Source organism: Periophthalmus magnuspinnatus, chromosome 23 (assembly GCF_009829125.3).
Source record: "Periophthalmus magnuspinnatus isolate fPerMag1 chromosome 23, fPerMag1.2.pri, whole genome shotgun sequence".
Taxonomy (NCBI): domain Eukaryota; kingdom Metazoa; phylum Chordata; class Actinopteri; order Gobiiformes; family Gobiidae; genus Periophthalmus; species Periophthalmus magnuspinnatus.
In genome coordinates this window covers 20835246-20852614 of record NC_047148.1, presented here as the reverse complement: position 1 = coordinate 20852614, position 17369 = coordinate 20835246, and the positions used below count along the sequence as shown (strand labels likewise).

Here is a 17369-nt window from a genome sequence, read left to right as displayed (position 1 = left end):
AAACTTGTAAAAGAAACAGTCAAACAGTAAGTCTCTCTTATTGACGCAGCAGATATGGAGATACACTGTGAGAAAAAGCTTAATTAAAATGAGGCTGTAAGTTTTATTTGTAGCTGCCCTTTAAAATGCACCTGAGTGATGTGCTGTGTGAGATCTTTAGGTCGTTGTCAAAGCACAGTTTATTATCTCTTTCTTCTTTTTATTGAGTATTTTTTGAAGTTGTTTTCTGAATAGGAGCTCGCATGTGGAAAGTGGGTCTTGTGAATGTAGGTCTTTGAGACTGTGTGTGTGGCTAAAGCAGGCTTACAGTGGTAATCCTCTTCACAGACACCCATCTGACGAGTTACAGGACGGGCCCAGACAGACACAATCCTATTTTTTCAAACATCAGAAGGCCAAAAAATATTGCGTTTATAGCTGATGTTTTATCATTTCTGTAAGTACCAAATCTTTTCTCAATCAAAAAAAAAGAAACAAACAAATGATATATAGAAAACATGAGCTCTGATTGGTGGTATTGGCTCCTGAAAATAGTCCTGACCACTTCCTGTCCTTGTTTTGACCACTCATTAAAGACACAAAGCCATGTCTCCCAAAATAAGTTCCAAAATGCAACCTGTTATTAGAAGACTAATGAGAGCATGAGCACAGAAGTAACAAACTGCCTTTCACTGCACAACTTACTTTAGAAGAACAGGTCGTACACAAGGATTATTTGTATTTTTTTTTATTTTGGCATTTCTTTGTTTTGCATTTATATTAAGCAAAGTGCATCTTATTTTCTTTTTCTCATCAACACATTGCACAATACATAAATAATGATGCATATAAAATGTCTTCATATTTACAATTAATAATATATTTATATATAACATAAAATACATTTTCACTTCTTATTTCATTTAATTAAATCTTAGTCATTTATAAACAAAGTCTGTTAGAATACTTCTTCATCGAAACCCTTTTTTCATCGTGAACAAAAAGGTGAGTCCGTAGGAAGAGGGCCTGCTGCTATCGAGTATTGAAGATGACTTCTAGCCAACACGGGCAGCTGCTGATGAACTGTCTTGTGTAGCACTGTCCCCATCCTTTCACAAAGCTTATCTGAACCGTGAAGCCCGTGCGAGGCTGTTGTGTGAACTCGTGGTCGTTGGGTCTCTGTAGGCTACACGCCTTGTCATAGTCAAAAGCCTTAATCGAAAAACCGGGAAACACCTTGTGCACTAGCAGCGTGCGCGAGTCCGGGTTGTCCAGTGTGGCCGACTTGATGAAGATGGGATAGCAGCTGCGGTTGTAGACCCACACCCCATCGGGCTCGCGCGTCAGCTGGATGCCATAGCCAATCTTGGCCCGCACCATCTGCACCAGCTGGGACTTGTTGTCAGAGCAGAGCTGGCCCAGGCAGAAGCCGTTCCCCTGAGGTAGATCATAGAAGATGTCCAGAGACGACTCCTGGACTGAGTAGAGGCGGCCCACACGTGTTTTCTCCTCCCAGTACGCCACCACGCACCAATGGGCCCGTTCACCAGACCCCTGCATTACCAAGGAATCTGAAAACACACAGGGAAACGCCTGGTTACACAACTGAGAGGTATGGACCAAAGAACAGAGAAAATGTATACATGAATACACAACAAAGAAGTTCAAAGAGTGATCAGTGATGAGAGGCAGTGATGTGGAGTCCAGAAATGAAACATGTTTAAATCTTGAAAACAATAGTCTCCACAGCCTAATCCACTTTGTGTTTGGGAACTAAGAGCTGTGAGTCGTGTTATGAAGAAGGAAAACCATGCTGGAATTCTTGGACTTCAGACAAGAGAAGCAACTTGAAAAGTCTAGCAGGCAAGTGTCCACACGCAATACAATATTTGTCTAGGCATTAAATACTTATCTTCTGTCTGGCTTTTTGTAATAGTGCTGCCAACAATGTTCTGATGTCAGCACACTGTCCCTAACCTGGCTCACGCAGATATGTGTAGATTTGACTTCTACACATCAGTCTGGGAGGCTCTCTCTGAAAGTGATGGGGAAATGCGGAACGTCATTATTTGAATCTGATTGGTCGAAGCGTCACAACAACGAAACAAACTGAAAAATCAAACTTTTGTTGCATCCAGCTGAGAGAGAAGCACAGACATGTTCCCTGTCCATAAATGCACAAAGTGCTTCCCTTCTGCACATTTTTCACAAACTAAATATTCCGTATTGACGCTAAAATAAGCTGAAGTGCTTCTGTTGGTGCCGCCATGTTTGTTTTACTTCTCTTGGGCGCTTTGCCTTCAGCACAAACCTCAGCCCCTCTATGATTGGTCCGCCCGCCTGATTAACCATACAGCGGCACATGCCAAGATGGATTCTCTCTGAGTTTGTGAACTCACAGATCTCACGAGAATGCATCTCGCTGTGCAAGGTTACACTATCCCATTACTTGTGTTAATCCAAAAAGATGACTTTGTTTTGTTCGTTTCCCCTCTTTTTCTGGGTAAGCACTTGCTGTTTAGCTGACGAGCAACATGCGACTCAAATGTGGTGTCTGAACTGTTGACAAGTCAGGCCTCTCCGATCTAAAGTTTCCCCCGGAGTGTAAAAGAAGCGTAGCATTGGCCATGCTCCATTTTCCAACCCCCCGCCCCCCTCTCTCACACCCCTCTCCCCTTCATATCTCTATTCCACAGAAATCTGGCTCCCAGCGAAAAAAGTGGGAGCCAGTCAGGCGCAAGGGAAGTGGAGGGAGACAGAGGCAAAGAAAGGGGTGGGGTGCGGTAAGGAGGAATGCTTTTCACATATTTTACTTTGGCAAACTCGCTTCCTCTACTGATTTTAAGTGTCTCCAGTGCTTTTAGGGTCATCACCAACGTAATTCCTCTGACATCTATCAGCAAACCCACAATCTTTTCGGCTTCCTGTCACTCTTGGACGTGTACACTAAAATCTAGGGATGGTGAAAGACATACATTGAAGGGTTAAAAAAGCTAAAAGAGGGAAAATATACATAAGAGAGGAGGGGGTTAAACGAACAGAGCCTCTCTCTTATGGAGCCATTCCTGGGTTCTTCCCATACCCCACCCCTCCCCCATTTCATCTAGTGGTAGCTGTGAATGTAACCGGTAATTTGGAAGGTCCCGTCTGAGACAAACTGCAATGTTAATGGAGCAGGATCTGTGCTGGCCCAAGCAGACTCACCGCGGCCTGTCATTAGACTTCATTAGACACTGGAAGGAAGGGGAAAAAAGGAGCAAAAAGAGGAGACTGGAGGGTAGACAGAGACAGAGGAGGAGGGGTGTGTAGGAACAGGGGGGAAGCATGCTTCTCATAAAACAAGGGGGCTGTGTGCTTTGAAGTTGGTCAGAGCACAGCCTGGGGGAGTTTATCGTAAATCCATCCGTGCGCAGAGTTCGGAGAACTAAGTCCCGGGCTCTCTACCTTTGCCTAAATGGAGGAAAAAGTATTTATCCTGGAGATAAGAGGCCCAAAGTGTCTTTTGTGCCTCAAATTGATGTCAGCAGTGTCGACAAGCCCGGCCCATCCACTGCACTCATATCTGTTTAACATGTACGCACAGGAACAGCCGGAGTTGATAAGGAGGACGTTGGCCTTTCTTAACAGCTGACAGAGGGCCTGCTCGTGGAGCTCACCTGTGGGGCCCAGTGTGTGTGTATGTGTGTGTGAGTGTGTGTGTCTGTGTGTGTATGTTTGTTATTTCTGAGAGAGACAGGCCCTGGCGTCAGAGGTCATTAGAGCGGCTGCCTGTCTGAGCCTGTCATTGCAGCCTGAAAACACCCTGCTATTCACTAGGCGGCTCAACCCTCCCTCACCACTGCTCCGAGCGCCAGCGAGGGAGACAAGTCAAGGAAGTGCACACACCATTTTACTTTGGCTAAAGGGGTTATATCCTGAATATCCTGAATTTAAGTGCCAATCTATTTAATCAGCCAACAGAATTACTGCACAACGGCAAACTTTAGTTGAAAAACACCACAACAAATATAAGTAGGTAAAAGGTTTGAGGTGAACACGAACACCCTCTTGAGTTACAATAAGGTACTTAGCCTATAGGGAAAATGCATCTAATCCCATACAGACACAGGCGTCTAAACTACTTTCACTTTACTGTAAGCCAGACAAGTTTAATCTCATTTAAACATTTTACACCACTTCTCGTTGACATGGATGTTGTATAGTACACACTGCATATTTATAAAAGCAAAGTATTTTAATACTTAGAGCGTGACAGTAAGTATAGCTATAAATACATTGATTTGCAAGTACAGTTTATATAAAACAGGCCTGCTTGTGTTCAAGTATCTGAGCAGAGACAGAGAGACTCCTCCGTCTGGGGCACAGCCTTGAGGAGACTGTGTTCACAGCTTGTCCTGACAGCCAACCAGCTTACACCTCATGAGTAATGCTTCTTGCAAAGTACACACTAATGTCGCAATGGCCGGCGACAACACAACACATCTTACTGCAAGTACAAGGCTCATTTCACTGAATTTGAATTTTTAACATGTGCCGCGAGCGTGTTTGCAGGGGTTTGCGTGTGTCAAGGTGTGAGGTGTCTGCCTGCTCGCACTGCTCAGGTTACAGTCTGACACTATTTCAGGTACTCCTAGCGATAGGTGCAGTGTGTGTGTCAGTGCGTGTCGTCACTGTGTCTGCACCCCCCCAGCCTGGTTTAATCAAACTTTGGGTACACTTTTAGGTTCTAGGTTTAGATTAATACCTCTCAAAATCTCAAACTGAATGACCTCAACTATTATATAACATATCCTCTCTCTATTTTAGTCTTTATTTACAATACAACATTCATGCTGTTTACTTCTGCTTAAGTTAACTTTATCTTAATAATTATTAATATCTCAATGGGATATCATTATGTAAGTCTGAAAAAATATGAAAATTTGCACAGTAAACTGAATTTCAAGACCTAATCACAAATCTCAAGTTGATAATCGCTATAAGACTCCGCCAACAATGAAATGAGATTCAGTACTTTTCCCAAATCGTCCCTTGTCTCTTTTTGGGATGTCTGTCTATATCAAATCATTAGTGCGTCTGTGTGTCTGCCCCATGTGGGCTTGCCCACCTGCCTGTCTGCGCTGTGGCCTTTTAGCCTTGTGTCTCTAGGCTGCTTCTCAATTGGAGATAAGCTGGCTAGCTAGCAGCCCTGAGCCATCTGTCACACCAGACCTTTTGGCTCTGCTTTGCTTCCACCCATTGCCCCCAGGCCTGTCCCATTCTGGCCAGTCCCATGAGCTTACCACAACCCCCCAGCTGACTAATATCATTACTAGTATGGCACATAAACTACAATGCAATAAAAGGTTTACAATAATGCCACGAGCTAAATCATAGTAATATAAAACAAACGTGTGTTGGTTTTTATATTGGTGTTTCTATATAGTGCTGAGCCTTAAAGACATACTGGTTTTCTGTAGGTCCATAATGTATTTAAAAGGCAATTAGCTTATGTTTTGGTAAGCCGGTCCAGGGCGTCTATTCAAGAGCTGGTGCAATACTTTCACTATGCTGCAACCTTACATTAAAGAGGGCGGATTCTGCACAGAAATTGTTAACCTCCCTGTGGATTTTAATGCAACCCTCTCTTTAGGAGTAGACACCATGCTAGCTGAGACAATTGGACTTGTATGGAGTGGAGGAGGGGCAACGGAGGCCAGGGGGAGGGGTCGCGACAGTCTGCTGGGTTGCTTCTTACAGAGCCAGAAACGCAGTCTGGAAAGGTTAATCATTACCTCTGTCTGACTCCACACATAACACACAACACAAGTCACTACTATTCTTAAAAGTCAACACACTCACACACTCCCACTAGTTGAACTTTAGCAGCGGGTCCGACACTTACAACAGTAAATAGTGAGCAAGCTCTTGAGAACTGTTTTCGTATTGATCCCTGTGAGGTCTGTGTAAGATGTGTCGACTCAAACGTGTAATGACCCGGGCGTCATCAGACTACTGCACAGCGAGGAGAGGAATGGGGAAGACGTGAAGGAAATAGCTAGAGGGGGAAGGAAAGAACTCTTCACGGTGCCTTATTTTCTAAGTCAACACCCTCTCTCAACCCGGGGAAAGTCTATTCTCAGGGTCAAGGGTCACGCTGGAGGCATTCGCTTTGTTCTCTGCAGTGCTGTAGAGTATAGCTCCAGCACAATTTCATTTCTTTTTTTTGTTTTTTCCACCAGGTAGCCCACTCAAGCGTAGTTTTACCGGTGAGCCTGTTACAAAAAAAACAACAACTACAAATTGTGCACTGAAAACCAAATGTAACCAGTTCAAAAGTGTCTTAAACAGGAAGACATTTCGCAAACACAGTTCATCTTTTAGGGTGTATATTATGTAAGACGCAAAAGCCCCCATGCACCACCACCAACACCAACACCACCCCTGCTGCCCCCTCCCTGCCCTCCAGGAAACCTAAACAGGCCCTGATGGCAGGAAAACCACACAGGGGAGTGGCAGAGTTTTGCTATCTGCTCATCTAACTCCGTGCAGATAGACAGAATGAGTTACAGACACGCCATCTCTTACATGAACCATCCGGCCAAGCCAAGGAGAAGATAAGATCATTTTCCCTTCAAATGCATCAATCACTTTATCTCTGAAAGTTTTTTGTTTTGACTACGGATTCCATTTTCGGAGTCTTTTCAAATGGAGTGACGTTTTTGTTCCCCTTGTAAGGTAAAAAATTCCCAGATACTAATTTACACAACAGAAACGAGATAGTATCAATACTGGAAAAGTCACATTAGCGAGACACAATTTGACCTTTCCTGAATAGTTTTAAAATGATCTGGTTATAGCGACGTTTGTAAGAGTTTTAAATATCATTGGAGTATCAAAATCGGTATTATGTATAGACTTTTTCTTACTATCTGAATCAAGTTGCATTGTGACAACATTATCCTCTGCGCAAAGCCTTCTTCTCTTTAAGCTCCTTAAGAGTTTTTACTCCCAGCAACACTTCATGATGTTGACCCTTCCACACAAGTATCCTCACTAGCCTAGATTTCCCAGGGTGACAAGACGAATAAACATTATGTCATCAGAAGAGACCTGTAGCCTATGTCTCAAACCGACATGTTACGGACCGATGGACAGACAAACGGCGCAGTCACACACTCACACTTTGGCATTGTTGTGTCGTGGGAAACTGTAAACCCAGAAGAGACAACCAGAAGAACAAGTTATCTTTTGTTTAGTGTTGATAATCAGCTCCTAATAGCTACCTCGGAGTATTTGTCAATGAGCATGTGTGATTATGTTAGCTGCTTGTGGTTTGTGATAGGCCCTTCAGACTCGGCTCCCGACTGGCTGTCACTCAAAGAGAATACAATTGAGAGCATGAATGAGCGGGTGGAGACAGCTCGGCTCCGTGTCAGACTAGAAATTGGAGACACGTACATTTATATAGAAATATGTCTGTGATTTCATTTCCACATTTGTCCCCCCCTCGTCATGAAGGGGCGGGCAGTGTTTCTCCTTCACCCCCGTCTTCCTCTCCTTCACATCTCCATATACTCAGGAAATGTCAGAATCCACTTCCACAGGGTGACTATGAACCAAAACAATGTCCATCTTGTTCTGGGCTCCACTCCAGCTTTGGCCCTCAGCCAGATCTGTATGGCCCACCTTTCATTCCAGCTAAGCTAAGAGAGGCTAACTGGGTAATGCTACTGTGCGTTGAATGGTAGTTGACGACGAAAAAGCGCCGACACAATTATAACGTGTTCATCTAACAACCATTCCTTGTTTTTCCTCCTCTCCATCTTGCTTTCCTTCGTTGCTGTTTTTTCGATTTGCACAGCATAATGACACAGGGTGGAGAACAGAGGACGGCCAAAAGTAAAAATTACGTCCCTTGCCAAGAGGCGGCTTGGCTGGCGCACAAGGAGAGGAAGTGGGGAGTAATGAGAGATCCTGGCCCGGCACGGAGCGGCCTGCGAGGCTCTGCTCTGTTCTCTGGCTAGCACACAGCCTGCAAATTACAGAGAACACAGGCTGAGCTCCGGCCCACCCAAAGCCGCCATCTTCTCTCCCTTCTGAGTCCTCCTCTTAGGAAAAAGCTAACAAAAGGAAAATCAAGAGTGCAGGAAGGAAAACTTAAATATTTACACTAAAGAAAGTGTCCCTGTGTCCAAGTTACTGCTAGTTTCACATATGAGAAGTGCTGCGGCTAAATGTCTTTCTTGTTTTACAGCTTTAACATTTCTGCTTGATGCCCACCAGTGTTTGTTTTGCGTCAAGAAGAGGCCACGACTGCTTCCCTGTCAGCTCGCTTTTTCCTCAAAGACATGAGGTCATATCCTGCGCGGCCCTTTCCTTTGGCTGCTAACCCAAACAAGGCATGAATGCATAGAATGAAGGGAGGGAGACTGAGGCCACACTGTTCCCTGCTCCATAACTGTTTTTCTTCAGCTTTAAGAACTTACAGACATAACAAAACAAATATAACAAAAATATCCATTAACCTAGCTTTTCCCACTTCCAAAATGTCCCGTTTCTCCCGGGACCTCGTCATGACAGCAGAACTGGCTTGATATAATGAGCTGAGGTGGTAAGGCTAAATTTAATCTTCGTCAAAGCCCCTGATGAAGGCTATACCTCTACCCAATTCACAGGAAGACTAATTGAGCGAGGGCCCGGGCCGCGTGTCTGTGGGGAGAAGCCACTGCTGCTAGTGCTGGTATAAGAATACAAGGGGGCCTAAATTTAACCTGCAATGAGAGGAAGTGCCTGTGTGACAGTCGGCCGTGCGCCAGGGCTCGTACCGGGTCATCCTATCTGCCGGCCTCTGCGCACATGTCGCTGCGGGCCCACCGGATCCCCTTACATACAGCTACTCCGGGTCAGTCCCTCATGGCACCAGTAGGCATGCCATTGGCCAACACACAGCAAATACTACACAGCCAAGCACAGCATGAGCGAGGGGCCGCCTAGCTAAATAACATCAACACAGAACCATGAAAGCTACACGAACGCCAAACAGTCAGACTCTTGCGTCGTTTTAAGCGGCCATGTTAAAGATTCGAATCTGCTGCGAGGAAGTTTGGCCTGTCTAATCCATAGTAAAAAAGTGCCATTCCTCCACACTGTGCATAATGATCTAAAGAGCCCCTAACAAGTTTAAATATTACTTAACACTGCACACATTCATAGCCAGTGCCTCCTTAACCCTGACCCGCTCTCTTTTTTCCCTTGAAATCAACCCAAAGTCCCTGAGCTAAGCCCTCAGCCTCCGCTCAGATCGGCACCAACCCCCTGCCATATTTTTTCCCTCTCTTTCCTTCTCCTCTGCTCTATATGCCGAGGTCTGTTCCAAGCTGATGACGTGAGCCAACAAGAGGAGCTTTGGAGCTGCTAGCCTGGCAGGCAGCCTAGATTGCATTTGCGCTTGTCGCTGTCACAGTCTCTCACTTTTAACTCCTTCCCGTCTGGATACCACAACTCAAAATGTATCATAAGAAAACAGATATATCCTCTTACTCGCTTAACCACTCGGTCTAAATCTTAAAACACAAGACGCATTGTACTGCAATTATCCCACTTCGATGCAAGGAAGTGTTGCTATAACTCTCTTTGACTTCAAATCTTTAGCATCCCGGACACTCTTCTTCCTTTTCTCTGTAAATACGTCTGGAGCAGAACATAAAAAGCTCAGAGTGAGTGAATTAGAAGGTCAGCAGCAGGCCTCTGGGAGAGCCATGTTTCTTGTCATGATGCAGATTGAGAAACGGGGAGGGAGGGTCAGAGGAACCAATGGAAAAGACAGGGTTAAGGTAGAAATAGGAGCAAGAACTGTTTAACTATATTTAGTGAGTGACAAGTGATCTTTTTATATATATCTTTTTAGTCAGGTGAATCGGAATGCGTACTAAAACTGTTCTGTTTTGGTTTGAAACTGTCCGATGGCCGTAAAACCCAGGTTTGTAGCATTTCAAACAGCTAAAATTACAATCTTCCATCTAAGTACATTCATGTACACACAGGCAGGCGGGCAGGGAGGAGGATACTCCCTTCTCGAGCACCCCTACCCCCAAACAAAGGAGGGGGAAATGGGCAGCAAACAGCAACTGACATAAAACAGGCTTTAAAGGCCCAGTAATGAGAACCATCTGAGGCTCAGAGGAGAGCTGCTCCACACTGCTCTGAGCCTGTGGAAAGGGCCTGGGGAAGCAAGGCATGGCAGCTAAAGGGGATTATGGCAGAAAGCTAAAGGAAACCCAAAACACATCCTGCTCCAGGAATGGAAGAAAGGAACAACATGAAGTCACTGAGGTGGCTCTGTGTAGTCTACAGCTGCAAGACCTTTTGCTGCACCAATACAAAAACAAACATCAGCATGTCTTTCCAAAGCTGTTTTTATATTTACTTATATTTTACAGCAAACAACGGCCCTCCATTACAAGGGCACACGGATGAAAGAAAGAGCAGCAGAGTGGAGCTGTGTTCAAAGAGCCAGGAGGGAGGAATTTATGTGGATGTGGGAGAAATACAGCACCCAGCTTCACTGGAGTTTTATTACAGAAGGGAAGCAGGGGCCCCCACAATCACTGCCTCATCACCGCAAGTATGAGAGATGAATGTGTGCTGAAGGGAATGAGAGAGAGGACAGACAAGAGGCAGGAGGAGAAAGCCTGTGGAAACTGCCTCAGTGATAAAAGACATATTTACCTGAAAGCCCCACAGGGGCTGAGTATGTCGTTCCCCCAGTGTCACTGGATGAAGGTCCAGAGTCTGGAGAATCTAGACAGAGGAGACAGAGACATATGTGAGTGAACTGTGTGTGTGGGAGAGAGGCTAAGCGGCAGCTGTGAGGCCATCAATCACCTGGTGAAATCAATGCCTAATGAAGACGCTGACGAGCAGGCTCACACTCTCACACACACTGAAGACTAACGCTGCACACTTTCTTACACCCCTGATAATCCCCCATAATCCACTGCTGCATGAGAAACTGTAGGTCTCCATCTCTGCTCAGACAAGCTGCTGATCTCCTGCTAATGGCCCAGCTCGAACACTTTCTGGCCGTCTGGTACTCAATAACCAAACATCTAAGACTTCTGTCCGACTGAAGCATGACTGACATTTTTGTTTACTCTTGGTTAAAATGCAGGTTCCACAATCACGGTGGCCTTTAAATTTAACTTTGAGAAGGAACCTTTTTCAGTCTGGCAAAAACAATGAACCAAACACAGATTTAAAGAGCAGTGTTGAAAGCACTACACAGTAAATTTTCTTAATGGTACACTTGATGGCAGACGGGAGAAAAAAAAGAACTACTCATTCACTCTTTGCATTTGAAAAATAAACTCCCACTAAGACTTGTAATGTAGGCTAGTTTCAACATGACACCTGAATGGAGCTTTAACAAAACTGCTGTGTGTGTGGAACAGAGGCACACTGCTGGAGCAGGCGAGCGCCGCTGCAGAGCTGCCTCTGGGAGCTTGGCATTCTCTAATGATACATTCCTTTCACTGCACGTCAACTCGCCACTGCACCTACATCCACTAAGCACTGTGACCACTGAATTATAACTGCTCAACAGCAGCTTTATGACCAGGAAGTCAGAGGTAACTATACATGTCTACCCAATTCTTATATGGCCCATAAATCACAAACAAAGGTTTTCTGTAACTTTGTCCAACAGAATCATTTAATGACTGTGGTCGGATCTACCTTCCTGGTACAGCTCTAACAGTTTCACATTGTAAACGCAGTTGGTTACATTAATAAACAGGGTTACTGTGTATACATTTACAACATGCACTAATAAACTGGAATGCAAATGACCTATCTGCTGGAGCATGGTTCACTTATTGTTGCACTGTGGTCTGATAGAGCTCAAGTAAAGTGGCAATAAAGCTGGTGTGCCCAAAGAGGCTCCAGTCCTCGCACTGCCCCGCTCCGTGGCCTTGCCCTCCGGACACAGCCGTGCGGCTGTGGTCACAGGCACACAGCAGCCTCCCGGGCTTTCATTGGCTGCCAGTGACCAGCTCTGGTCTCCCGGGCAACAGTTCACAGCTGACCACAGAGTCGAGGGGGCATCAGAGTGAAGCTAAACAGGCTGTGATTTATATTCCCCAGAGCTGGAACAAGGTAGCATTTGACGTGTGTGTACTTTCATATTGACCACTGCCTCTAGGACTGGGCATGTTTAGGTCCACTTCCTGCTCACTGGGATCATAAAACCAGAATAATAAAATTGAGCCTCAGTCTCTCTGTGTCACTGTCAAGTCAACAGATTTTCTGAAACACTTTTCTGATCAGTTTTAACAGGAGATATGCAAACAAACATTTTTCTGTCATGCAATCACAGGAGCACAGACTTAAAAACGTAAATATTCGTTTGAATGGGTTTAACAAGACGTCTTTTTTATCATATGGTTTTACACTTTTACTATATGTTTCCCTGAGCATATGGTAATGGCCTGCGTTTTTCAGACGCATTATCACTAGAATAAAACATAGATGTAGCAGTGGGGGCAGGGTTGGAGAGACCCCAGCTGCTGTTGCAATGACTTCCTATTGTTTCCATTCACTCAAAGGCACTTTCTCCTTCTCCCGGCTAACTGGCCGTCTGCGTGCTCGGCTAACTGGTCATTGTCTAACACTGTGCTTTTCCTGCGCTGACAGCTACACACAGCTCTGAACACAGAAGGGGAAAAACTGAAGTTAAAATGGTCCCATGAGTTTGAGCATAAACAGCTTCTTGTTAAGTGAGGTGCAAAAGGTTCTGATTGTGCTAATGGGTCCATGCAAGTAGCAACCTTTCAATGGCTGATCTAATGTAAATTGTTGTATAAGAATTATGTTTGTTTCTCTGCTGTTTATTTTCAGGGATGAATACTGATAATTGTTGTAGAAGGGAATTTCCGCCGGGCTTGTTTATATCCTCCTGCTGTAACCAGAGACTAGACTAAGGCAATGGACAATGTAGACATGACCTCTTTTGGAGGGACATTAAACATCACTGGGTTCTGATTCTGATTACTTCCTAAAAATATTAGCAGATCAATGTGTGACGTGTCATAGTGACAGAGCCATAACCCAGCAGCCTTCAGCTTTAATCTGTCGATTAATTCATCTGATAAAAGCAGGCTGGCTCCAGAGATGCTGCAGTCTGTCTGCCATTTACAATACATAGATGGACACACACACTGAATGCTCCTAAACACACACGGTGTGGCACTGGTGGTGAGGCATTCAATCTATAGCTGTATCACTTTGTGCTGCTTGGTCCTGGCTGCCAGCCATGGAGAAGTGTCCAGCTAGGTAAGCATGGACCTCCACTGTGATCATAAATCACAACAAAACATGGAGCTGGCTCCCACACAGACACTCAAGTCTTTGTACCACGGCACATATAAGGAAACTGAAAACCGAAACATCATAATTCTGCTCTTATTTGCTTATAGGCTCCTGTAATATATGACATTATTACATTATTAAAAGTGTGATCTCACCTGGTGGTTTAAGATAATCCATGGGATAGCGGGAGTAGGGAGGAGGAGGAGACTCTGGAGAGAAAACAAAGCAATGCATGAGAAAAGACATCAACTTTATGATAAGAATTGTCATTCTTCAGGGAGAAGGTTTGTGTCTGTCAGCTCTGCTCTCAGAGGCAGAAAGGGCCGGCCAGGCGGCTATTGCCTTTCATTGGCAGGCAGATAAACAGGGGGCCGCCTGGCGCCAGCAGGGCCACTATCAGCGTCTAGGACAAACTGAGATACAGGCCTCTTTTGGCCCGGGACACTGCACATACACATTACACACACGAGGCCTGGAAACTTCAACGTGGAAATACTGTAAAGCCTCGCTGTCTCTCTGGAAATGGCAACAGTTAAAACATCACGTAGACTATTTGTTTGAAAAGTCTTGAAGAACATTAGAGATGTTGGCAGCTCTTAAAGACTCTGGCACCTTTTATCAGACCTACATCTCTTAATTAACAAACTACCACAAAAGTGCACATTCAGACCTAAACATAATGAAGGGCCAGTGAAAATGTGGCGCCGCAGCAGGATTATGCCAAAAAGTAATGTGATGACACCTCTCTGGATGTAGACAGGCTGTTGGCACGAGGCTCTGCTCGGTCAAGTTTAACCCAAAGGAAACTCAAGCTCAGAGGTGATGTCACTTGAATTAGGCCAATTGTCTCTTTAAAGCAGAATCCTGTGTGACACAGTGACACGCTGACTGAAAAGGGGAATGGTTTTATCCTTGTACAATAAAACAAACAGCTCACCTAGTTCACAGAGCCGGCTCATGTGGTGCGGGTTGCAGCAGACCAGCTCCGGGTTGACTTTCCCGTACGATTCACAGCACGACAGCCTCTTGAGCTCCGAGGAATGCCTGAGATCCGGCCACCTGAACACTTTGTAGAGCAGCATGGGGAGAGAATAAGACTGTTGACCCACTTTGGCGTCCACTTTGCTGGGCAGGAGCAAACAGGGGCTCCGTGCGCCCCCCTTGGACTCCACGGCCTGCAGCAGCACCTCTAATTGTTTCTCTTTGATCTTTTTTAGAATAGAGTGGGTCAACGTCTTTAGTTCGGCCTCAGCGGCGCCATTGGACTTAGCCACCTTTGTCGCTTTGCCCATGCAGCAGCCCCCGGGGCCATGCGTCCCTCTGTCCGCCTCCCCGTCGCCCTCCACGGGCGCGCGGCTCCTCCAGAGTCGCCGGACGAGCCCCGATCGTTTGGTCCTAAACATGCGGGACGAAAAGAGGTTTTCCCGGCTAAAAAACGAGCATTGTGTCCGCAAATCATGAAGATTCCGGGATCCGAGTCCAGACGATGATAAGCAGCCTGAGAATAAGGAAAAGGAGTGGAAAAACTGGCAGCAGGGCAAGTGGATAAAATGTGGATCATACGCCAGTCTCTACTGTCGTCCACTTTATAAAATGAGCGAGAAAAAGCGCTCTGCTCCGGGGAGCTTCGCGGGACAGTCAGGCGCAGCGCCGTGGAGCCTCCGCGTCACATCCAGGGTCCAACGCGCTGCCAAACGACTCAACCAAACGACTCAGCCCGAAGCCTATGCTACAGTTTGACCCCTATACGCCACGTTTTCACCACAATTCATGTCCAAACATTGCTCATTTCCCACTAACTCTAAGGCCTGATCTAGCCCATTAAAACACGACCGCGCGGTGTTTCTTCAGTAGCATTAATCCACACAATCCTCCAGCCGTCCACACTGCACGAACTGGCCTGAGACGTTGACTTTTTCAGTGTATTTCTCCGTTTTACTCTGCAGAGGATGTGGTCTTCTGGTCAGGAACGAGCCTCCGTCCAAAGAGCTACAGAGGAGAAGGGAAAATCCACACGGAGAGAGAAACAGACCCTCAGGATACACGTCCACACAAACAGAGTGAAGCCCTATGGCGCAGCACACGATATCTTTACGACAAATAATCCAGCTTTTACGCTATGACACACAAAATGAAGAGCCCGTGCGGAGCAGCAGAGGAGCTGTGGAGTGGGCTAAATGGCTCTCTGTCTGGAAATGAGGCGGATGGTTTGGGTGCCCTTGCTCCGTCTCCAGTCTCCAGTGCGCATTGACGCGCCCGGTCACGTGTGTGTCTAGACACCCTGTCGCTTAAAAGAAATGTGATTGTGTTGCGCAAACAACAGATCAAGTAGAGCCCACAGCGCGCACACACACGCACGGACACACAAACACACACTAAATACAGTTGGCCTGTGTCAAACACTGCTCTTTGGACAAAAAGATAGGTTTGAACAAATGGAAGTTCGGCCATAAAATGAAAGTTTGTGTAAAGAATAAAGCAAAAGTTTAAACATTCATTCAGTTCAATCTCCTAATCTTACATTATAACATTTTACTCAGCCTAAGTCTTAAACAACAGCGCCATGAGCCCAGTTTGGCTCCAGGCCTGCCCTGTGCAAGACTTTACAGGCAGCGTAATGACGCCCAGGCTGTGACAAGGCCTAGACTTTAAAGAAATTATTATTATAGATTATTATTATTATTGGGAGCGTAGACACAAAGTAAACAAGGGGTTACTCTGTGTCTCTCACCATTACACAGTTAAGTTTCATAAAAAGCATGTTTTTATTTGGCTGTGCTGTGTCTGAGATGTTCGCAGTGGAGCTTGTCTTATCTTTGTCATTTTTGGCATTTCGTCAAGGGGGACTGTATTTTATTTGGTTCCTGCGCACGCCAGAGAATCTGGAAATAGAGGAAACCGATGAAACTTGAGAGGCTGCTAGACTGAATTTAGGACAGTAATCAATCCCTGTGGTCTGGAGGGGGAGCCACATGGAGAGCCACATGGAGAGCCACAGGAGAGCGCTGCTGCCGCCTGCTGGACACCGGGAGAACACATCTGCCTCAGGCCAGACGCGCAGTGAGAGGCAGCAGAGAAGAGACAAGAGATTTGGCTGTTAAACAGTTTCCAGATCTTTATTGTACAGAACAAAGCGTCCATCAGGTCAGGATCAATCTCCTCTGTCTTTACTGGAACCAAAGCTGTAACAGGATCTAACATTTCATTGAGAGCTGGTCCAAGAAAATCTATATTTTGATAAGATAATGAAGTAAAATGGACCATAGTAAAGTACGCAACACATACAACACACACACATATATATTTTTTTTCAGTATGTCTTGATTTTTCCAATTGAACCAAGTATCTAATTGCAAATTCACATCCGCATGTAGTAATAGTGTAATCTCCAAAACATGTAAAAACATTCTTCTTCAATTCGTCTGAGAATTGCAAAACCATTTCATGCAGACCCTGGAGGAAAAAAAACTACTTTTCCCAGAAGTCCTTGCTCCATCCATCTTGCCAGTGTCACCTGAAACAGAAGCTGGAGGTAAGGTGACCCTGTATAATAAAGAAAAAGGGGCTATGTCAGTTTGTGAAAGCGTCCCCTCAACCATCTGGCAGCAGGATAATAGAGCGCGAAGCAGGTGAGGGTCTGCCGAGCCTCACTGTAACCTGCCACTGACCCTGTGTGGAAAATGGCCTATTCTTTACATCATAGTGCATTCATTATATTGTCCTTGAGAATAAGAGAATTTCAAGCATGAAAATCAATACAATGGGGACGAAAGGCTTGAAATTCTCCGGGGAAGTGGGAGCTCCAATGACACAGTGGGAGCCTTTGTGTCATAAACTTTTCCCCCTGAAGAGGTTACACCGCTTTGCCACCTTTATGCAAAACAGACAACACATACAGTCTGAGCATTTGAACATCTACAGGGGCTTGGACAAATTAGCTGTTTTATCATTGAGGGTTCTGCTCCAAATTTGTTAGGACCAGGTGTAAGATGTCCACTAAAACACGAGTGTCCTCTGAAGTTCTCCTCGTGTGCATCGACCTT

At 45.4% G+C, this 17369-nt stretch overlaps 2 protein-coding genes across 2 annotated transcripts in view; both read right to left on the bottom strand.

Moving 5' to 3' along the window:
- The window catches only part of dym (dymeclin), an 87672-nt gene that overhangs the window by 40773 nt on the left and 29530 nt on the right, over positions 1 to 17369 (bottom strand). The gene's annotated exons all lie outside the window — the stretch shown is intronic.
- Positions 735 to 15626, bottom strand: smad7 (SMAD family member 7). Its single transcript, XM_033989275.2, has 4 exons — positions 14264 to 15626; positions 13482 to 13535; positions 10690 to 10761; positions 735 to 1550 (listed from the first exon to the last, which is right to left on the bottom strand). The coding sequence occupies exons 1-4, from the start codon at positions 14727 to 14729 to the stop codon at positions 1012 to 1014; spliced, it is 1131 nt and encodes a 376-aa protein (XP_033845166.1). The 5' UTR covers positions 14730 to 15626; the 3' UTR covers positions 735 to 1011.